The 22,929-nt window shown below is 52.4% G+C and overlaps 1 protein-coding gene across 2 annotated transcripts; it reads right to left on the reverse strand.

The window, feature by feature from the left end:
* Window positions 1-656: 656 nt before the first annotated feature.
* Window positions 657-21,281, reverse strand: LOC121464298 (twinfilin-2). Of its 2 annotated transcripts, none has more exons than XM_041677164.1 (9): window positions 21,107-21,281; window positions 17,788-17,865; window positions 12,798-12,976; window positions 12,388-12,483; window positions 11,932-12,036; window positions 11,713-11,838; window positions 10,708-10,858; window positions 10,465-10,586; window positions 657-3,767 (listed from the first exon to the last, which is right to left on the reverse strand). In XM_041677164.1, exons 1-9 carry the CDS (start codon window positions 21,129-21,131, stop codon window positions 672-674), a joined length of 3,978 nt encoding a protein of 1,325 aa, XP_041533098.1. In that variant the 5' UTR covers window positions 21,132-21,281; the 3' UTR covers window positions 657-671. The 2 variants fall into 2 exon arrangements, with proteins under 2 accessions (XP_041533098.1, XP_041533099.1); XM_041677165.1 differs by lacking the exon at window positions 657-3,767 and adding an exon at window positions 9,519-10,110 and having other exon boundaries at window positions 21,107-21,262.
* Between the last annotated feature and the right edge of the window lie 1,648 nt (window positions 21,282-22,929).

A 22,929-nucleotide genomic window follows, 5' to 3' on the forward strand; every position in this document is an offset into this window, starting at 1 on the left:
CGGCCCCCGGAGTGTACACTCATCCCGTCCGGCTTAGGCACGGCCCCCAGAGTGTACACTCATCCCGTCCGGCTTAGGCACGGCTCCCGGAGTGTACACTCATCCCTCTTTTCTTACACACCTAGTAATGAACACTGTCCTGCTTGGGAGTTTTCTCTGGACCTTGCTAAGGACCAGAGATAAACTAGGCCTGCATCTTCTCTGCCCTCAAGATAGGACAGTAGGTGAGGGAGGCAGAACCCCAGATCAATACAAGACAGGCAGAGAGGTGACGACACAGGCCAGCACAAAGAGCAGGACCTTCAGAGAACAGTTTAAAAAACAAAACAACAATAACAAAGTCAGACTAGGCCCTGTTCTCTGGGACGAACCCAGGCACAACTGTTGACTATCTTCAGACCCTCCTGGAAGATGCCTGGGAAGAAAATTGCCCTTCCCAGCCAACCTTTGCTCTGTGGGTCCCGTTTTTACCCATCTTCTCCCTCTTTAATTTGTGGACATACAGAGAATTTCCCCATCTCTCCTCCCACCCACACTGTCCAGGAACCCAGGGTTTGGCAGCATACGTCGTGTGCTCCTGGAGAAAAGCAGAATGACAGAGCAAGGTAGGCAAGCAACCCGCGTGGCCAGGCGTGAAGGTGCCGCTGTATCCAGCTGTGCACAACTCTGGGCTACTCTGCTGTGGGTCCTCGGCAGAAGTTTTGGTTATAGAAGTGGCGGTTGTCCCTAGTCAGGGCTGTGCTCAGTTGGGCCCAGAAGCTGCCCTGCCCGCTGGGCTGCTGGGGCCAGAAGAGCACACTCTGGCGGCAGAGGCGCTGGCGCAGGCGCACGTAGCGGGAGCGGTGGGCATCAGGACGCAGGATCACCAACACCACTACATCCTTGCGGTCCTCCAGCAAGCGCTGTTGAGCCAGCAGGAAGCTGGTGCGCAAGAGGCCGCTGACCCGGTCCGTGTGGGCCAGCACAAAGAGTGTCTTGCGGCTGCCATAGATGGAGGCCCAGAGATTCTCGAAGAGTGTCTGGCCGGGCAGCCAATCTCTGTCCTCGAGGCACAGGCGCAGGGCTCGGCGGCCGCGCCGCTCCTCCAGCCGCACCCGCAGTTCATTATACACCCAGTCGGCAACCGCGTTCTGCGCCTTATCGAACACTACAAAGGCATCGTAGGGCAGGGCTTGGGCTCCCCGCCGGCTCCGGGCCAGCAAAGGTAGCCATGCCAGGCACAGATGGAAGCAGTACCAGACGTCCCAGCCGCAGAGATGTTGTAGTAATGGTACTGCCATGCCCACAGACACGGCCAATAGTGAAATGCCAAAGCAGTCCAAGGAGAGAACCTCATCCAGGCATAACCGCAGGTCCTGCGCGAAGATGCTCCGGCCCTGCAGCTGGCCAGGACTGCCACACGTCACTTGGTTGGGCAGGCCAGGCACCTTGGTCTGCACCTCCAGCAGGAAGTCCACGAAGGCCGCCCCACAGGCACAGTGCAGAGGGTTACTTCTCACGTCTAGCATGGTCAGGTTCATCACTATGGGCCCAAACCAGGAGCGATCCACTGTCATGAGGATATTGTCGCTGAGGTTGACCTCTTTCAGATTTAAGGCCAGGGCAAAGAAGGCTGGGACCACAGAGACAATACTATTGCTACTGACGTCCAGTTTCTGGAGCCGGGTGCCATAAGGCAGAGTGCCGTTGGCCAGGGCCTTTAATTGGTTTCCCGCCAGGTCCAGGACTTCCAGGTTGGGCAGGAAGGCCAGACTGCTCCAGTTAAAGAAAGACAGGTAATTGTCACGGAGATTCAGATCCTTCAGGCTCTTTGGGAGGTTGGCGAGGTTCTGGGGCAGGAGAATATGCAGGCGATTCTGAGACAGGTCCAGTTTGCTCAAGACTCTCAGACCCTGGAAGAACTGGAGATAAAGGTCCCCCTCACCCCACATGAGGCCTACAGAATTGCCACTGAAGTCCAGGGATACCAATGAGGCGCTGCGAAGATGTGAGGACACACGGCTGTGAATGTCATTGTGTGCCAGGCTGAGGTATCGCAGCGTGGACAGATGGGTTACAAAACTAAAGTTGTGACCAATACCCTTCATGCTGAAGGGCTGGTTGTTGTAGCTCAGGTCCAGGGCCTGCAATTGTGGGAGCTCAGTGAAAGAGCGCCCGTGGTACAAGTCCAGCTTGTTATGGGACAGGTCCAGCACCTTCAGTTTGGTCAGTGGCAGGAACTGAGAGCCGTTGACAGCCTGTGCAATGCAGTTGTGGCTCAGGCTTAGGCACTGGAGGTGTGAGAGGTTGGCGAACATCTCTGGGTGGATTGCCACCAGGTTGTTCCGAGACAGATCCAAGGTGAATGGGAGGTTCCTGCATCTGACCATGGTGTTCTTATGGTCAGGGGTGCTCAGTGGAGCTGAAGCGAGAACCCCAGACCACAGACTCTCCTGCGCCCCATCATCTGCCTCTTTGGGGGTGACTGCTGACATTATCAAAGACCCACTAATGCGGTTGTCTGACAGGTCCACAAGGCGAAGGCTTGGGAAGGTAGCAAAGATGCTGAGCTGGGCCTGGTTGATGAAGTTCATTTGAAGATGCAGAGTGTGGAGGTTGCGCAGAGGGGTCAGCCACCTGAGCGTGTACTGGTTGAGCAAGCGGAAGAAGATGCCGTTCAAGTTCAGCTCTTGCAGGGACACCAGGCTCGCGAAAGACTTTGCCAAGTGGAGCTTGGCAAATGATACCTTCTTGCAGTAATTGAAGGACAGGTCGAGCTTGCGCAGGCTTGTCAGGTTCTGAAAGGCGGTGGTTTTGGTAATGCACTCATAGAGAAAGTTCTCACTCAGGTCCAGCACTGAAAGGTTGGCCAGGCCGTGGAACCAGGAGGGGTTCAGCATGTGGAGAGAATTGTCCTTCAGCACCAGGCCTTCGAGGTGGCTCAGGTGATGGAAGGTCTCGGGGTGCAGCAGGAGGGACTCTTGCTTGCATTCTTTGCAGGGGTTGAAAGCATGGTCGCAGCGGCGGCAGTTCCCACCCACATCAAGTACTCTCAGGGAGGTCAGGTTGGCTAGGTCTTCAGGTGCCAGCTTGACGATGTGGTTATAGGACACCAGTAGGTACTCCAAGCTGGGGGGCAGTTGGTGGGGCACCTTCGTGAGGTTGTTATACTTGAGAGACAAATGGGTGAGGTTGCTCAGGCCCAGGAGAGCCCCTGGCTTTACCTCCACTGCCCCAGGGCAGGGGTTCTTGTAGTAACAGTTCCCATCCATGAAGAGAAAGCGCAGGCTGTGCAGGCCAGTGAAGCTGTCAGCATCGAGTACCAGGATGTTGGTGTGGCTCAGGCTCAGGTTCATTAGGGAGCTGGGCAGTGGGGGTACAGTGGTGATTCCATTGTAACTGAGGTTCAGGTCTTCCAGGGTACGCACAGCCTTGAAGGTGTTGGGCTGGATGGTCATGCGACAAGGGAAGTGCATGGGGCTGAGGCCAGTGGGCGGGCAGTTCCATTTGAGGTTCAGCTTCCGCAGGTTGGGCAAGTGGACGAAGTCAAAGTTATGCAGGTGGTGGATGCGGTTGGAGATCAAGGAGAGGTTAGTGATATTGGAACGGGGTGTTGCTGCAGAGAAGCGGGGCACAGATTTCAGGAAGAGCCAGTTGCAGTCTACCAGGCCATGAGGCTTCAGCTCACAGGGCAGGAAGGCAGGCAGGGTGCCCAGGGCCAGAGCCTCGGCCAGCACTGCGGCTTGCACAAGGAGAGACAAGGGGTGCAGGGTCCTGAGGCAGAGAACCTGGGAGAGCCAGGACTGGATGAGTGTCCAGTGGTATACTACCCCGTCCTTCCCTCTCACTGGGGCTTTTTTCAGGGTTTCCAAGTCCTCTCCAAGCGCCCTAACCGCCAGCCTCCTTCTAGCCCACTCAAGACTGCTATTTGGTTTTAGGCTCAGCCACTGACTCAGGCCTAGGACACAGAACCTGGATGGTCTGGAATCCAGACCCCAGACTTGCAGCTTTTGCTCCGAACACAACCCACAGCAGGCCCAGGACAGACTCCAGCAGGCCTGCGGGGCCTCTCATACTTTCTCTTCCTCTCCCCTGGGGCCTCAGTTCTTTTTTCCTGAACACAACATCTGCCCAGGGCTCTGGTTCTCCACCTCCCCGAAGCCTTGCTCTGTTAGCCTCCTGCCCTCTCCTTGGCCGAAATGTAGGGAGGCCTAAACTCCCTGAGGTGTGGGCTGGCTCCTCACTGGTACATCCTAGGTCTTTTTACCCTCCAAGTGCTTCCCCTGTCTGACTTGAGAACCCTCAGCCTTCTAAGAATCAGAAGACTCAGAGGGAGTGATGGGCAGCAGCTCTGCCGTGTGCAGGCCGGGCGCCACCTCTGGCTGAAGTCCGGGGTCTCAACTGCTCTATCCACCTAGCAGGTTCAGCCCTCTCTGCTCAGAGAATGTTTGCTCCAATTTCCTTAGGCGGGAGTACATGAATATTCCAAGGTCACCAAATGGACTGTTGCCCATTTTAGCATCATCCCTTCCCATGATACCCTTCCCCCCGGGGACTAAGAACTGGGGTCCTACCATGTTGGGGAAGGGAGGCTCCTCCAGAGGCTCCGTCTGACGAGCTGAGCAGCAGAGAAAGATGCTCCACCGGGGTCCCTTAGAGAATTGAGGAAGTGACACTTTCACTACAGTTTAATACTTTATCCCTTCCCCGGGAGGGCAGGTGGTAGAGTGAGTCACAGGTTTTTTGCATAGTTAGATGGCAGGCAGCCAGTCCTCCTCACCCCTTCCTCTTTCCATTCTCTTCCTCACCCCACAGTCAACCATGATGGCCTCATATCTGTCCTCTGGGAGGTGTGGGAAGGGACCAAAGCCCAGACTCCTGCCCAAGGTCAACGAGAAACCAGAATCTAGAGTACCACCAGAGCTTGGCAGAGTGCGGACACCCACAAAGAGGGCGTCACCTCACCCTCAAGCCTCAGTGCTTGCCCCGTGGGTGCTCGCAGGACAGACTCTCTCTCTGTAGAGCCTCTGTGAGTCGGAGGCTGGAGGCAACACCTGCCTTCAGCACGGCAGCAGCCTTGATATCTCTTCCAGGAATTGTGCCTCCCGCTCTGCATGTCCACTTCCCCCAATGCCCCACCAGACTCCAGTGGCTGGTTCAACTTGAACGCTGGCTGATGTTGCTGTTGTGTGATACTATTCCTGGAGAGATGTGTGCAAATGGGTACTCACCCAAGGAAGGAAACCAATGATAGTCCAAAACTGAGGACATCAGTGAAGTCCAAGTTGGCTAATCAATGAGTTGGAGTTACTGGGTGAAGCAGCAATGACCCAAAGACAGCTGCACCCCCAAAAGCTCACCCCAGCATAGGTCACGGACTCCACAAAAGCTGGAATATTGTGCTCATGGCACAACTTACTGGCAACCCAGAAGGTTAGAGAGTAAATTTCTAAGCAATTCAGTTGGCCTGGGGCTTTTGCAGGCAGCTCAGTTGGTTTCTGCTTCTTTCAGGCAGCCCCCACCCCCACCCCTACCCCACCCCCACTTCTCATCTGAGAGTTCCTCTCAACAGTCTGAGGGCCTCACTATCAGGGACTTCCCGAAGCTTTCCAGTTGTCTCCATCCTGAGCTGTAAGGAGCTTTCCTGAAGGACGGCATGGTCCACCTCCCTTGGAAGTGCTCCACAGCACTGACTACCCAACTCCGCACACTCTCCTTTGGCCTGGGTGACTGGGACTCGAATTTTTTAAGCCTAGAAAACCTGGAGAAACCTTACGCCCTGAAAGCGTCCCTTTAGAAGCTGCCCACTGCTCACAACCTGCAATCTATCTGCCTGCCTGAGCTGACAGCATCTCTAACATCATCCTCTTCCTGCTCCCATTCCCTGCAGCCTATTCACAACGAGCCCCCGGAAAGACCTGTTCAAATCGCTCTCTCTCTCTCCATATACATACCTACATACACAATATAATGTATATGATTATATATAATATATACATGCATATACATATATAGTGTATATATATGCATAGTATATATGTGCATAGTATATGTGTGTGCATGCATACACATGTATGTGTTGCCTGCATGTGTGTCTGTGGACCACTTGCAAGCCTAGTGTCTGAGGAGGTCAGAAGAGCATGTCAGATCTCCTGCAACTGGCACTGCACACAGCTGTGAGCTGCCATGTGGGTGCTGGGAACTGAACCCAGGTCCTCTGGAAAAGCAACCAGTGCTCTTAACTGCTGAGCCACCTCTCCAGCTCCTCTGTTCAAAACTTTCATTCTGGGTCCCACCTCTGCCCAGATCCTCCTTAACTGTCTGGAGCCCTAGTCACTGTCCAAAGAGGAGCCAAGATCCTACGCTCCCTGTCCTTCCATTTTCCCCCTCATCTGCTGACGGCCACACTGGCTTTTTGTTGTTCGGATACAGCTGTGCACTTGCTAGCTTCGTGGCCTTTGAACATTCTCTTCCCTCTGCCTGGATACATGGTCCAGTTCGCCTCCCGCCATTACACACTGCTCATATCATCTTCTCTTTCCCTGACCTCTTGTGAGCCTCTCAGCACAGCTCCACACCCATTCTTCCGGCACCAGAGGACCTGCCTGGGCTACATAGTGAGACACTGACTCCAAAGAAATACAGACAGAAATAAGTAAACCTGCCAGGTCTGGCTCTTCTGAGCATTGTGGCCTGCTGGTTTTCTTTTTGTATAATGTTTATCCCATCTGTGTCTGCGACACTGCTCAGTATCTGACGAAGCTATGTCCTGTCCTTGGCATTCAGCTTTGGTGGTCGGGGTATCTCTGAGTGAAGTTTGAATAAATGAATGAATGAGAGATTGAAGGAATGGCCATTCTTCCGAAAGGGGCAGGGTTCTATGTTAGTCTCCTGGCTCAACCCAGACCCTCATCAGAGTGGGTCTCATAGCAGGCAGGATCCAAGGTACCAATGACTTAGCTGGCTTGGCAGCTTGCGAGCCATCTGCATGATCTCCTTGCCTGCCTGAGAACTCAGTATTTGGATTGAGTCTCCCGTGGAACTTTGCAGGGTCCCAGCTTTTCTGTCCATAATCCTAGGGGCTTTAGCAGGGGTTGAAAAGGGCCCCTGCGATGGGACAACGCCCTGAGCCAGGAGAAAGGACAGCGTCACTCAGCAGCTGAATGTTTCTCCATCTGTCTTTCCTGGGACAGGCGGTGTCTACCCACTCTTCAGAGGCATAGACTCCCCCATGACCTCTGCTGAGTATCAAACTTGGGCAGATAGACTCCCCCATGACCTCTGCTGAGTATCAAACTTGGGCAGATAGACTCCCCCATGACCTCTGCTGAGTATCAAACTTGGGCAGATAGACTCCCCCATGACCTCTGCTGAGTATCAAACTTGGGCAGTTTCCCAGAGGCCAAGGCCCCCTCGTGGACACAGCATCAGTTGTCCATGGTCCGCTCACCAGCCTGCATTCCTTGGGAAGAGTAAAGCAGGCTGAAGAGGGGCACAGGGATGCTGACAAGGACACACAGGACTGGAGACGCCAAGATACACATCTCTAGAATGCCCGTTATAGCCTCGGTGCCGTGAAAACCCAGCCAGAGAGCCCTTACCCAGGGTGGTGGGATCCACAATGCCTTCTTAGGAGCCAGGTGTAGTGGTGCACACCTTTAATCCCAGCATTCAGGGGCATCTCTGTGATTTTGAGGCCAGCCTGGTTTACATAGCAAACCTCCAGGCTAGCCAGGACTACATAGTAATATTCTGTCTCAAAAAACAGTGCCTTCTTAGGGATCCATCTCCTAATTCCCCCAATCCTACATTATTGTCGGGGGAAGTGGGGACAGGAAGCCAAGAGGGTGAGTGTTAGAAAGTAGACCCAGGGACTGTGGATGTAGCTACAGTGCTTACTGCTCGCTTAGCGTTCACAGGGCCTTGGATTTGATGCCTGATACCCTGTAAACCAGGCACAGTGGTGATGATTATAGAGGTTCAAGATCATCGTCAGCTACATAGCCACTCTGAGGCCAGCCTAGGGTACACAAGATTCTGTGGTGATATTTTGTTTGTGATCAAACAAATAAAACTTGCTGAAGATCAGAGTGCAGAGCTAAGCCACTAGTTAGCCATAGAGGCCAGGCAGTGGTGGCATATGCCTTTAATCCCAGCACCTGGGAGACAGAGGCAGGCAGACACCTGTGAGTTCGAGGGTCTACACGAGAGTGACTCAGCCTAAAAGAGAAACAGAGCTCACACCTTTGATCCCAGCACTAGGGAGGTAGAGACAGGAGTGATATGGCTGGGCAGAGAGGATTATAAGGTAGGAGGAGACAGGAGCTCAAGGATTCAGTCTGAGGGTTCGTAGAGACAGGATCTCATTCCTTTGGTCTGAGCATTCAGAGAGGTAAGAACTCTAGTGACTGGCTTCTCTGCTTCCCTAATCTTTCAGCTTTCACCCTTATTATCTGACTCTGGGTCTTTATCATTAAGTCCAATTAGAATGTGAGCTGCAAGATTCTGTCTCATAAATCCACCCAACGAATGAATAAAATAGAGACAAAAGTCGAGTGGTGGTGATGCACACCTTTAATCTCAGCATTTAGGAGACAGAGGCAGGTAGAACTCTGTGAGCTCAAGGCCAGCCTGGTCTACAAGAGCTAGTTCCAAGACAGGCTCCAAAGCTATGGAGAAATCCTGTCTCAAAAAACAAAACAGAGACAAAGCCAGGTACAGTGATATATGCTGGTAATGCCAGCATTAGGGCGGCTGAGGTAGGAAGACTGTCTCATTCATTATACTGCAAGACCCTGTCTCAAAACAAAACACTAACATATTAAGAAGAATTTTTTTAAATGTTATGATTTATTTATCTTTATTTTATGTACATTGGTGTGAAGGTGTCAGATCCCCTGGAACTGAATTTTCAGATAGTTGTGAACTGCCATGTGGGTGCTGGGAATTGAACTCAGGTCCTCTGGAAGAGCAGTCAGTGCTCTTAACTGCTGAGCCATTTCTCCAGCCCGCCCCCCCAAGAAGAAAAATTAAAGATGGAAAGATCTGACTACAGATCGAGGCACAAGTCCACGGAAGCTCAGAGCAGCAGGATTTGGCTTTTCAAGTTCAGAGCTGAGAACACGGCTAACTGTGCCCAAAGCCAGCTGTCTGCCCCCACGGTGTTAGCCTCGTCTGGCCTCCATATCCGTATATATAATTGTGCATATAAATGTATATATAAATAAAAAATCTTTCCTTTTTTTCAGACAGCATTTTACTATGTTGCTCAGACTGGGCTCAAACTACCTCTTTTTTAAGCCACCAAGTTTGTGGTAACCTGTCACAGCACCCACAGGAAACAGACACCCAGTTCTCTACAACCTCATGGAAGCATGTGAGCCTCATGGGAAGGGCTGCAGCTGTACACTCATGCATCTCCCATATACCCGCGGTCAGGAGTGCCCGGGCGTCACCCTAGCAGGCCAGCAATCCCTTCTAAACAGGGAAAGGACAGCTATGCCAACAAAGGCATCCAAGTCACAAGGTGAGGCTCAATATTGATTTAAAAATATTTTATTCTTTAGAAAATACAGCGTTCACCCATCCCTTCCTGTGACATCTAGCCCCTGCCAACTGTCCCCACCCTCTGTGGCCAAAGGCTTCTGGACCGAGTTGGGACCATAGCATCAGATCTGGAGGCTAGGTTCATGCCAGGCTCCCCACTCAGATGCCCTTGAAAGAGCCAGGCAGGGCTCCCCAGCCACCCTGTGCACGCAGACGAGAGGAAGGGACAGCCACAGGGCAAGGTCACGAAGAGCCGGTCCAATGGCTCTTGAAAGTAGCATATGCGCTCAGCCACCTGCCCTCCTGCCCCACAGGATGCGATTCCTTAGAGCCCAGGCTGGGGAGGAAGGAGAGGCAAAAGTGGTGGGGTGGCAACCCTGCAGTCCACACGCCTGGCCCTGTTCCCAGTCCAAACACCTAGCTGTCATCTCCATTCTCGCCGGGGCCCCGGATGAGGCGCTTATGACCCCGCTTGCCCCCAGGGCCCTTGGGCTTGGCGAAGGCCTGCTTGAAGGCATGCTGCTTGGGGTGCACCTCGTCGTAGAGGAACTCGGCAGTCAGCTCTGCCCCATCACCAATCTCGATCTGTGTAGATCAAGACAGAAGCCATCACTATGCTGAGGTCCCAAAACATACCACTCTTGAGAAGTCTCACTCCTAGGGTCACCCCGATAGTGATCTGATCTTCTCTTAGGTCACCACTAGGTATATAACGTAGGGCTATCACCCTGCTGGCCTGAGTCACCATCTCCCAGCCCCCCAAGACCTAGGGAAAGGAAGTGACCAGGCGGTCAAGGCTTGGGCTTGTGTGTGTCTTGGGTTGTCCCAGATCTTGGGCTCCCCACCCATCCAATATTGTAGCAATACATCCTGTATGGACTTAGGACTCCAGGGTCCCCCGTGGAGAGTGGGGTGATGGGCCCTGGGGACAGGCTATACCTTCTTCGCTATCTCCAGCTGGAAGTCTTGCTCTACAGAGTCAAGGAGGCGGCTCTTGCAGCTGGAGTAGAGCATGCGCTCCTTAATGCTGCACTTGTATCCCGGCATGGAGTAGATGAACACTGTGGGGGACAAGGAGGTGAGCCCACACAGGCTGGGGTACCCCATAGCAGTCCCAAGCAGTGGCTTGCCATTGCTGCTCTTGACCAGCACAGAACTGAGGTCCCTGTCATAGCAACTCACCCACAGATTCAAGGGAGTCACCCTCATGGGTATGCTTATACAGGAAGAAGTGGTAGCGGGCAGCATCTCGGGGAACCCGGGAGGGCAGCTGGGCCACACTTGTGGGCTCTGTGTGTACCAGCTCGATCGTCTCCCGTTCCAGGTTCAGCTTCTGCGGAGGAGACGGGGAGGTATGAGGGTATCGCTGTACCCATTAGGAAGCAGGATTGGTAGGCAGGCAGGAGTGTTTGGAGGGTCCTTCTCCCTGGGGTCTCCTTCCCAAGGCTGGACTTCAGGCTGCAGGGGTTATTCTAAAGAGACCTTCCAGGCCTGGCCCCAACTCTGCCCCTTTGAAGGTTCAGCTGGGGAAGAAGCTCCCACCGAGATTCGTCTGGGGTGGCGAGGAAGACCTCGATCTCAGCAAGGCCTTGCAATGGCTCCATCCTCAGAGGCAAAGCCCTAGAAAGTGTCTGTAAGAGAGAGCCATTCTGATTGGGCAGAGGAGGCAGAGTCCTGGGAAAGAGGTGGTCAAGGAGGTTCCAGAGAAACTCTGGTATAGGACAAGGGTCAGGCCTAAGGGCCAGCGTAAACTCATAGGTGTCTATATACTGTGAAGGTGTGCACGGCCACATGTTTATAGGGTGCCTGTTGTGGCCAGGACTTGGGGGCAGAGAGAGGAGAGGAAAACAGTATGTTTCAAAAAGACTGAAACAGGGTCTCATGTGATTAGGTTGACCTCGAACTCACTATGTAGCCAAGGGTGCCCTAGAGCCAGTCTGGTGCTTCTGCCTCTGCCTCCTGAGGGCTGAGGCTACAGGTGTGTGTTCTGCAGTTCGATGTGCTGCTGCCGAGGATGAAAGCCTGGTGTGTGCCGGGCACGCACTGCACCAACTGAGCTGCATGCTCAGTCTAAGAACAACACGGACTAGCAGAGCAGTTCAGGAGATAGGGCTGCGGCTGTGCAACACACAGGCAGGAACAGCAGGAACAGGAGGAGCCCACAGTGCCCGGCCTGTGCGTGCTTACCAGCTGGATATAGTTGACTGTCTTCTGCTTGAGTTGCTGGAGTGCCCGCTGGGCCTCGGGCTGCAGGGGGAAGGCCAGGCCCTGCAGGGTCTGGTGCTTGCTTTCCACACTGATCTCGGTTTTCACCTTGGGGGGCAACCATGAAGAGAGGCTTTACTTCCCACACCTGCAGCCTACCACGTTTAGCAGCCCCCAGCACACACCCTACTGCGCACCCACCTCGTTGATGCGGATCTGCTGGAGTTCTCTCTCAGCCGATGTCAGTGGGGCAGGTGCGGCACAGGATGACAGGTGCTTCTGGTACCCAGCCAAGGAGAGGTCGTCCTGTGGGGAGGCTCAGAGGTATAAATGGACACCCCAGGCAGGCAGGCAGAAGCCCGCTGTGCATCTCTGCCTGCAGCTCCCAGACTCCTCATCTTTCCATTTCTTTTATTTGAGACAGCATCTTAGGTAGCACCCAAGCTAGCCTCAAACTCACTACACAGTCAACAATGACCTTGGACTTCTGGTCCTCTTGTCGCCACTTCCTGAGAGCTGGGAATCAAACCTCAGGTTTAATGAACGCTAGGCAAAGACTGTATCAACTATGGTGCATCCCAGCTCCCAGTCCTCCTGTTTTTCACCCTGTGCCTCAGCCTCTGGTCCCCATCCTGCATTCTGGCTTGGTCGACTAACCTTTACTGTCCCGAAGAGTTCATCCTTGATGTGTCCGCCTCCAAACTCCTTCTTCACTGTGGCTCGCGTGGCTGCATACAACATCTTCAGCCGCACCTGAGATGGGGCAAACTCTAAGGCCCTTGGGCCAAGCTGCCTCTCTAGGAGCCAGCTGGAGCCCCAGAAGAGGGAGGCAGGGCTAGGAATCAGGTCATCTCACTGATCACATATGCCCAGCAGGGGGCGCAGCAAAGCTGAATCAGGCAGCTTTCGCCAGCAGGGGGCGCCTCCACCCAGCTCAATCAGCCCTGATGAGTTAAGGCAGCCCCTAACATTCCTTCCCTTAGCCTCCTTAGGGCAGTCTCTCATCTGTTCTCCCCTCTTCCCACTGGCCCCAAGCAGGGAGATGGGCAACGGTGCCTAGGACTCACAGGAGAATTATCAGGTGACCAGGCCAGGAAGAGCCACTCGAAACCCTGGGCATTCTGAGAGTCAAGGCGGAAGAGGAGGTAGCAGGGCTCCTGGGCATCTAGCAGCGGCAGCACAGCTCTGTCGTAGTCTTGGTCCCAGCGTCCCACTGGCTCCTGCGAGGCACCCAGCACGAGCTGCTCTGGGGGCAGAGGCCGGGTGAGCCAAAGCGGCGCATCCCACCTCCCCCTCCGCCTGTGGACTACTGACCTCTGGATGTAGCTTCCTGAGCATTCTCAGACCTGCTGGCCACTCCACCCCACTTTCTCATGAGCCCTCAAATCTCCAAAGCAGGAAGTTGAATTGTGAGTAATAAATATGAGCGAATGAAGGAAGCCACACATACCAGCTGCAGGGGGCTTCCTTTGCACACACCCCACACTTGCTTGTACTCATGTACACTCATGTATTTGTGCACACACAAACACACAAAGGAACACTGCTTATGCCCACTGCCAGCAACAGTGCAGTCCCCTCAAGGCACTCTTACACCAGGCGCTGCTCAGTGCATTCTTAACTGTGTACGACTTTTTGCTCTCAAATCCCTCAGCCCCTGGCTCTGATATGCCCATCTTAGGACAGTGTGCCAGGGGAGAGGCTACCACGCCTAGCTTCAGCCCTCTCCCTCAAAGTAAAAAACAATAGCAGCCAACTATTTTTTTAAGATAGGGTTTCAATACATAGCCCCATTTGACCCTGAACTCATGATCCTCCTGCAGCGGTCATCAGCCTCTTGAAGGCTTGGGATTACATATGTGCATCATCATGCCCAGCTTCTGTTGTGGTTGTTTTTGATACAAAAATCTTGCTATACAGCCCAGGCTAGCCTTCAACGTCCAATCCTCCTGCCTCAGCTTTCCAAGTGTGGGATTACAGAAATATGTCACCCAGTTTATCTAACAACCAACTTATTATTTTTTATTTATTATTATTTTTTTTTGAGACAGGGTTTTTCTGTAACTTTGGAGCCTGTCCTCGAACTGCCTCTGGTAGACCAGGCTGACCTCGAATTCATGGAGATACGCCTGCCTCTGCCTCCAGAGTGCTAGGATTAAATAGCCACCACCACCTGGCTATTACTATTATTATTATTAGTGTGTGTGTGTGTGTGTGTGTGTGTGTGTGTATGACATCTACGTGTATGGGTGTGTGCATCTCACAGTGTGCATGTAGAAGTCAGAAGACAACTTTCAGGACACAGTCCACTGTAAATTCCAGGGACTGAACTCAGGTCGTGGAGCAGCAAATAATTTTACCCACTGAGCCATCTTGCTGGCCAGCCTGAACCTGACAGACCTACCACCTTTCTGGCCAAGTAGGTCATCCAATCATAGTTTCAGGCTGAGACCTCATTCAGATACATACATATACTTGGTCACACATGCCAACCCAGAGGAAGAACTGGGCAAAATGATGACCCTAGCTGGGTGATCCTAGCTGGGCCACGGGTGACCCTAGCTGGCTATGCCAGCACTTCACTAGATCCCACCAGGTCTTTTGGATAAGGTCAAGAATCCAGCTGCCTGAGAATCTAATATGTGAGACCACCAGTCTAACCAGCTCTTGAGGTCCTGGCTTCCTTGCCTACTACCCAGAACTCAGAAGGGAATTAGGGTTGAAAGTTAGCAGTTAAAGCTGGACAGTGGTGGGGCATGCCTTTAATCCCAGCACTCAGGAGGCAGAGGCAGGCGTATCTCCATGAGTTCGAGGCCAGCCTGAGACTACACAGCAAGTTCCAGGACAGCCAGGACAACACAGAGAAATATTGTTTTTTTTTAAATATTTATTTGTTTGTTTATTTATTTATTTATTATGTATACATTATTCTGTGTGTATGCCTGCAGGCCAGAAGAGGGCACCAGACCTCATTACAGATAGTTGTGAGCCACCATGTGGTTGCTGGGAATTGAACTCAGGACCTTTGGAAGAGCAGGCAGTGCTCTTAACCTCTGAGCCATCTCTCCAGCCCCAGAGAAATATTGTAACACCCCACCCCTGCCAAAAAAAAAAAAGAGGACTGGAGAGATGTCTCAGAGGTTAAGAGCACTGGCTGCTCTTCTAGAAGTTCTGAGTTCAATTCCAGCAACCACATGGTGGCTCACAACCATTTGTAATGAGGTCTTGTGCCCTCTACTGGTGTGCAGGTATAAATGCAGGCAGAACACTATATACATAATAAATAAGAAAAGAAAGAAAGAAAGACAGAGAAACCCTGTCTCGAAAAACCAAAAAAAAAAAAAAAAAAAGAAAGAAAGAAAGAAAGAAAGAAAAAAAGAAAGAAAGAAAGAAAGAAACTATAACCTGTGAGGTTGGGGAAGAGGACCAAACACAGTCAGTACTGTTTAATTTGTTGGTTATATTTTTTAAGTTTTTACTTATTTCATGAGTGTTTACTTAGACTTATGTATGTGCACCATGTATGTGGCTGGTACCCATGGAGGTCAGAAGAAGGTGTTTGATCCCCTGGAACTGAAGTTACAGATGGTTGTGAACCACCTGTTCTGGTTCTTCAGCAAGGGCAATGCGTGCTCATAACTGCTGAACCATCTCTCTAGGCAGTTCTGACATTTTTTTTTATTTATTATGTATACAATGTTATGTCTGTGTGTATGCCTGCAGGCCAGAAGAGGGCATCAGACCTCATTACAGATGGTTGAGAGCCACCATGTGATTGCTGGGAATTGAACTCAGGACCTTTGGAAAAGCAGACAAGGCTCTTAACCGCTGAGCCATCTCTCTAGCCCCAAGCTCTGACATTTTTAAGACAGAATGAGATAACTCAAAGGGTAAAGGTACTTACCACCAAGCTTGATGACCTAAGTTCAATTCCAGGGATCTACATGGTCAAAGTTCTCCGATCTACACACATGCACGCATGCACACACATACGCATGCTCATGCACACTAAATGTAAATTTAAAAATAAACCGGAATTTTATTATTACTATTATTGATATTTTTGGACCAGGGCTCATGTAGCTCAGGCTGGCTTCCAACTCACTATATAGCCAAGAATGACTTTGAACTCTTGATTCTCCCACCTCTACCTCCCGTGGCTTCCTTTTTCTTTTTGGAGACAAGTCAATATAGTCTAGGCTGGCTTCAAACTTGAGATCCTCCAGTCTCAGCCTCTTAAGTGCTGGGATTATAGGCATACCCCATCATTATACCAGGAATTTTGCGTAGCAAGTGTGATTTGGGGCTGGAGAGATAGTTCAGCTGAAAGCATGCTGTTCTTCCTTCCAGAGGACCTGCCTTTGATTCCCAGAACCCACGTCAGCTGCTCACAGCTGCCTGTGACCCCAGTACCAGCAGATCTGACGCCCTCTTCTGGCTTCCATGGGCACTGCATACACAGGCACAGACAGGTTTTTGTTGTTGTTTTGTTTAAACAAAGAACTGGGATAGTGGCACACACTTTTAATTCCAGTACCCAGAAGGCAGAGGCAGGTGTATTTCTGTGAGTTCAAGGACAGACTGATCTGCAGAGAGGGAGTTCCAGGACATCCAAGGCAACACAGAGAAACTCTGTATTGGACAAAAACGAAAAACAACCCCCCCACAAAAACCAAACAAAAAACCCCAAACCGTAGAAAAACCCCAAACCGTAGTGTGCTCCAACCACACTCAACTAGAATATAAACCCCTACTCCCTACGCCAGGCATTCCCAGGTACCCCAACACTTGGAATGCAGAATTAGGGTTTAATAAACGACCTAGAGATTTTTATGCTTATGGGTGACAGCTACAAATGACATCTTCCCTGGGAGGTTAAGGGACAGGGCTGAAAATGGGGTCAATGAGCTCAACTGTCTCTTTTGTGTTTGCTTTTGTTTTGTTGTTGTTGTTGTTGTTTTGGTTTTTCGAGACAGGGTTTCTCTGTAGCTTTGGAGCCTGTCTTGAAACTAGCTCTTGTAGACCAGGCTGGTCTCGAACTTACAGAGATCCGCCTGCCTCTGCCTCCCAAGTGCTGAGATTCAAGGCGTGCACCACCACCGCCCAGCTCAACTGTCTCTTTAAGGGTGGGAAGCCCAGGAGGCCTCCACTCATCACCTACCATAATGACCCCTGCCCAGTAGCCTCTGAGGGCATCTTTCTGGACAAAGCCCAGCCTAGCTGTGGTCCTAAAGCCCGAGATGAATTCTGGGTCTGGCAGGCCCTGCTAAAGGGAATGGGACAGTAGGCTCATTCAGGGTGCCCGGCGTCAAAAGGCTCATGACAGCTTGCCTACTGAGGATGCCAGAAGGACCCCACACCTACTCCTAGAATCTAATCCCTCCCTGCTGAGGCAGTCGCTTGGCACAGAAGAGAGAGGGACTTCTTGTCTCCCCACCCCTATTCCAGCCTCAGATGGATACTCTGCCTTCTTGGATATGTCTGCTTCAGGCCTTGACTCAAGTCTCACACCCTTATACCCCTAGAACTGGCTCGTAAGAACCCTGGGTCCCACGGTTAGCTCAAGGACAGAGTTACTCTATCCTGTTTTCAGAATGGCAAGATGTAAGTTCTTTCTTCTCATTCTGGGGAAGGTCCTCGGCATCTTAGTTCTCCCGTAGCCAGCAGCCAAGCCAGGTCCACGTTGCTGACCATACACACACAAGCACACACACACACACACACACACACATACACACACACATGCAAACAACATACATTCACACATATTCACTGGGCCCCTGCCACCTACCTAGCTCAGCACCCCAACAAGGCCCATTTCACAGCCTCTAGGTACTGGGGCTGGACACGACCACAGGACAGGGCTCTCCACAACAGAGTGGCCACCATCCCCACCTGTAGGACTCTCCTGAGGCTCCTCTGTGAATGGCCCCATTCCATTCTCAGATGGAGAAATGAAGTCTAAAGGGGGCTGGAAGCTAATACCCATTGTTCCCATCCCCAGAAGCAACTGGGTTCAGCCTCCATGCCACGCCCCAGCCTGTGGGGGACACTCACCGTCCTCAATGATGACTTTGATGAGTCGGACAGAGCCAGCCCGGGCCTTGGCAAAGAATTCCTTTAGCTCTTCAGTGGCTACAAGCACAAGGAACATAGTTGCTGTTGGTGAGCAGGCAGAGTGGATAGGGATGAGTTTGGGTCTGCCGCTGTCCCCGAGGGGTCTGAGGGTTAGTCTGGGAAGTGGGTTAAATATGGTTCCCCATGTGACTGGGAACCCGAGATGGCCACTGAGCACATGCTCCCAAATTTAGCTAGTAGGAGTGGTAGGCAGATGGCCTGCTGGCTGGGACAGCTCTGATGACTGGGCAGGCAGGAATGGGACCGTCTGCATGAAGATGGAGCAGGTTCAAAGACAAGTCAAGCTGGCCAGAACGAAGGGCACCCACTTGTCCCCTGGCAATAGGATGGTCCTGCAGTAGATGGGCACCCACTCAGCTGGTCAGTGTAAGTGGACACACTCATTTAGGGACACACACACACACACAGGCAACAGACACAGCTGCAGTGTGTCTACACCATGTGAACTGGCAAGACAAACATACAGACAAAGGTTTGCACGACACAAGAATGCACTTGCAGTCCGAGCTCCCAGCCAGTTTGTACCAAAAGAGGGGCCCACCTGCCCCAACATAATCCTATTGAGGGGCAACGAAGCCTCAGCTCCCAGGCAGTAAGGAAGGCTTCCTGGAGGAGGAGTGGAGCCTGGAAACTGGGTGGGGGGCAGAGCTGGAAGGTCATTAATGACCAAGGACATAGTGCAGAGGTGAGGACCACAGTCATGGTTAGAGGATCACGAATCACCTCAACTCCACTCTTGGTAGCAGAGAGGGAAAACCACAGTCCAAGTGTGTAAGGGACCCGCTTGGGTCTCTGGGTGAGTGTGACCTTGGGGCTGCTGGGGTCAGAAGAACCCAGGCAGAAACACAGCTGGAGAACTGAGGTCACAGAATATTTATAGGCCTTGGCTTGGGCAGCTGATGGGCAGCTTAGGGGCGGGGTGGAGGGGCTTTAGGTAAACAAACTCTCAGTCATGTCCTCAGGTGCTCCCCTTTTCCCTGCAACCTCAGGCTGTAGACCCATGAAGGTCACTGTGTGGCCTATCAGGACCTAAAAGTCCTGGGGACAGAGAAACATGGCTTGGTACTGTAACAAGGAACACAGCCCCGCTGGGCATGGACAAGTAGTAACCATCAGCAGATGCTTGAGGTTTTAAACATAATCTTTGGGGCCCCAGCTTCCGCTTAACTGTGTGACCTCTGACCTCTCTGAACCTCAACGTCATCTATAAAACAGAGTTAATTCCCTCAGACTCAAATGTTGGTCCATGGGAGAAGGTGCTAAGGAACGGAACTTCTGCTAATAATTATTTTTTTGATCTAAGGGTGGCTGTGTTTTATCACTTCGCCTACCTGCCTAGACCTTGAGAGAGAGGCCAGGAAGCTCCCCAGAGGGAGAGGCTGACAAACCCCTTCTACTGTTACCAGTGCGAACTGAAAGCCAGCAGGGACAGTGACATCCCTTCCTACCCCACCCCATCGCCTCCCCAGTCACCATCAATAATCTAGAGGCCAGCTCTGGGATACCTGAGCCTCGTCATCAAAGATTCATGCCTCCCCACCTCCACCTTGCCCACCTCCAACTCCAGCAAGCTTCAGGTTACAGCCCTTCTCCAGGGCCCACTCTGAGGTCACCAGGCCTACTTCTATGGCCAGACCAAGGCTGGCACCTGAACTTCCAGGGTGGTCTTTCTTGCTATCTCCAGCAGGCTCCAAAAAGGAAGGTGTATACCCTCATAGGCGGGACAGTGGGCAGCTCCCCTAAGCAGGCCTGTCTCCCAGCATGGGGAATGAAGGAATAGGGCAGTGTCCACCACAGGGTCTGTCAGCAGTGCGCGTGGGCACTAAGTTCTTAGCACCTCCTCCCAGCTGGAGGCAGCAGTTCAGACCAGACAAAGAGGAAGGAAGGGGCAGGCCAAGCAGTGGTTACCCCCCTGACAGTTTCCTACTTTGAGGCTGACTCAGGAAACCTGACCCTCCATCTCCAGGAGAAGTTGGCTCACCTGAGGGAGGCCAGGGCCCGAGCTAGGTCCTGGCAGGCTCAGGACAAGCAGGCTGGGGATGAGGCGGAGCCAAGGGGAAAGCCTCTGAGGACTATCCATCCACCAAGTGGCCACAACCGCAAGCAGGGATCCAGGCGGTCAGGCAGGTCGATGGTGGTAGCCCTGGGCAGGGGATCATGATGTGGTGACAGGAGTGGCTGGTGGCCAAACCAACAAGCTGTCTAGGCAAGCAGCCTGGCCTTCCTACTGGCCAGGGAAATAATCCTCCCAAGCCAGTAACAGATGGGGACAGTGAGACCAGGCTGGGCCGAAATACCTGCCTTCCAGCTATTGCTTCTGTCTCAATCTATCTAAGGAGGAAACTGGGACCCTGGAGAGGAACTGTGGGTGTGACACTCTGGGCTGCAGACACTTCCTGTAGATGAGGGTGGAGGCAGGAGCACTCCTAGAAAGCCTAACTCTTGTCCCTCTTCTCTGCTTTCAGCTTGAAGTTGAGACTTTTGCAGTCCTGGCTGGAGCAGATCACAGTGGAAAACGGAAGAAGTCAGAGGCCAAGGTCACATGTGCAACTCTCCCCATTCTACTTAAGAAGGACGGCTCTATGCCAGCTTTTGTCCAGCCTGGTGCAAGAGTATGGGGGTCCTGGAAGGAGTAAAGGTCAGGATACTCTCTCCACACATATACCCAAGTCCATGGTCATAAGACACCCGGACAAGCATCCACAGTAGCACACACACACTTAGATGTGCCTGAACTGTGCATACATGCAGACACCCATAGATGTGTACATGCTGCCAGGAAACACTTATGTCTGAGATGGTCCATGCCACCTACGGTGTCCAAAACCAGCTACTAGTGCATGCACACGAAGGAGCCTGGGTCGACATAACCAAGTCGCATCCAAATGTGCACACACAGGACTGTATACAGAGGACATGTGCACATGCGTGTGCACTTTTCCAGATGTGCACATCCGGGTACACCCCACCTTCAGAAAAGAACAAAAATACCCAGATGGGTACATATAGGCACATCCGCCCCCAGATGAGTACACAAGATACTTCCACCCTTGCTGTGTGCACCCACTCCCGGCCACGTACAGCAGTCTGTACTCCCCCAAGATGTGACTCGCGGCTGCAAAAGAGAACAGGAAGCTTCCCTGGAGGGTGCGAGGAAGAGGAGGATGAAGGGACCAAGCGCGCAGACCAGGCGCGGCAGAGCCCTTGGGCCCCCTGTCCGCCCTCCATCCGCCCTCACCATGGATGCCAGTCTGGTGCGCCATGGCTCAGCGTTCGGCTCGCTCGTGCCGTCGGACCGCTCCGCTTGGTCCTGGCCCGGCTCGACTCGGCTCGCCTGTACCCAGAGCTCCGGAGGATGTGGCGGTAGCACCCAGCTTCGCTCAGCTTCCCGGGCGGTGCCGCAGGACCCGCCCCCAGCGCGCCCCGCCCCCGGAGGGCGAGGCCGGCAGAGGCGGGCACTAGTGCCGCGCGTGCGCGCAGCGGGCCGCCAGGGTTCGGATGGCCGAGTGCTTCGCTGCTACCCTCTCGGTGACACAGAAGGGGCCTGCGGGTGCCGGAGGGGTGTGTGGGCGGGCGCCGGTCGGCCAAATTCCAGGAGTCTTGTGGGCGGATCCGCGCTTGGGCGTGGGAGGGACTGTATTTGCCTCGGAGGAGGTTTGAGAGTGGGAGCCGACCCAGGCGTACCCTAGTTTGTGACACGTGAGGGGCTCTCAGTATAGGTGGGCATGCGCGCTTGTGTGTGTGTGTGTGTGTGTGTGTGTGTGTGTGTGTGTAGGGGGCTCTTGGTGTGTGTGTGTGTGTGTGTGTAGGGGGCTCTTGGGGTGTGTGTGTGTGTGTGTGTGTGTGTGTGTGTAGGGGGCTCTTGGTCCCCAGGCCTTTCTTCACAGGTGGACTGACGATCTGGTGCATGGTGTATGTGGTGGCTGGAGCCATACGCTGAGAAAGTGAGGAACCGTAGGAGAAGGTGAACTGTGGATGGAATACTGTAGGAGAGACCGGGGTGACCTAGTAGAGTGGAGAGTAGAGGAAAGTTTTCCCAAACAAAGGCGCGTGTGGAAAGGCCCAGCAGTTCTAAGGACCGGAACTTAGTCTGAGACACTTCCCAATTCTTAATGAACTTGTCTCCATGATCAGAGGCTTTTTCTGCTGCTATTACTAACATTTAGCAGTTAGTACTCTTAATTTTTTAAAATAAAGATTTATTTATTTAATGTATATGAGTTCTCAATGGGCATGTACAACTTTATGCCAGAAGAGGGCATCAGATTCTGCTAGAGATGGTTGTGAGCCACGATGTAGTTAGTTGCTGGGAATTGAACTCGGGACTCAGGACCTCTGGAAGAACTTGGAATGCTCTTAGCCGCTGAACCATCTCTCCAGCCCCAGCAGCTAGTACTCTTAACCATTCAACCATCTCTCCAGCCCTGAGGATTGTTATTTAAAAATTGATGGCTCGCTGGTTAAGAGCACTAGCTGCTGCTGTTGCATTGGACCCAAGTTTGGTTCCCGGCACCCACGTGACATAACAACTCACAATTGTCTGTAACTCCAGCTCCTTCTGATCTCCTAGAACTAGGCACAGATGTGCAGAGATACATGCTGGCGAAACACTCAGACATTAAAAAAATATTAAAATAAATTTGAAATAAAAACTTTTAAAAAAAAAACCAAAGTTAGATGAATTAATAGTCGGGAACTGGAGAGATGGCAAGCATATAAATTCAGATTCCCAGCCAGCACCATAGTGAAAAAGCTTGACTTTACCTCCTTACCCCCAGGACTGGGCGGGAAGACCATGGGGCATTGGAGGAGAGGGAGTTGGAGGAGACAGGCCAGTACCTACCTGGAGCTCATTTGCCAGCCCAGCTAAATGGAGAGCTCCAAGTTTATAAGAGAATCTAAAACAGTAAGATGGGGAGCCATAGAGGCGGGTGGCTGATGTCCACCACTGGTTTTCACATTGCACCCGAACACACACATATATATGGTGTATATACCACACACATAAACAAAAAAGAAATGGCAAGTCTATGAGAAAACACAAGCAATAACTTTTAAACA

This window comes from Microtus oregoni, unplaced genomic scaffold (genome assembly GCF_018167655.1).
Source record: "Microtus oregoni isolate MIOR12 unplaced genomic scaffold, Mior012 000028F_ref0000031, whole genome shotgun sequence".
NCBI lineage: Eukaryota > Metazoa > Chordata > Mammalia > Rodentia > Cricetidae > Microtus > Microtus oregoni.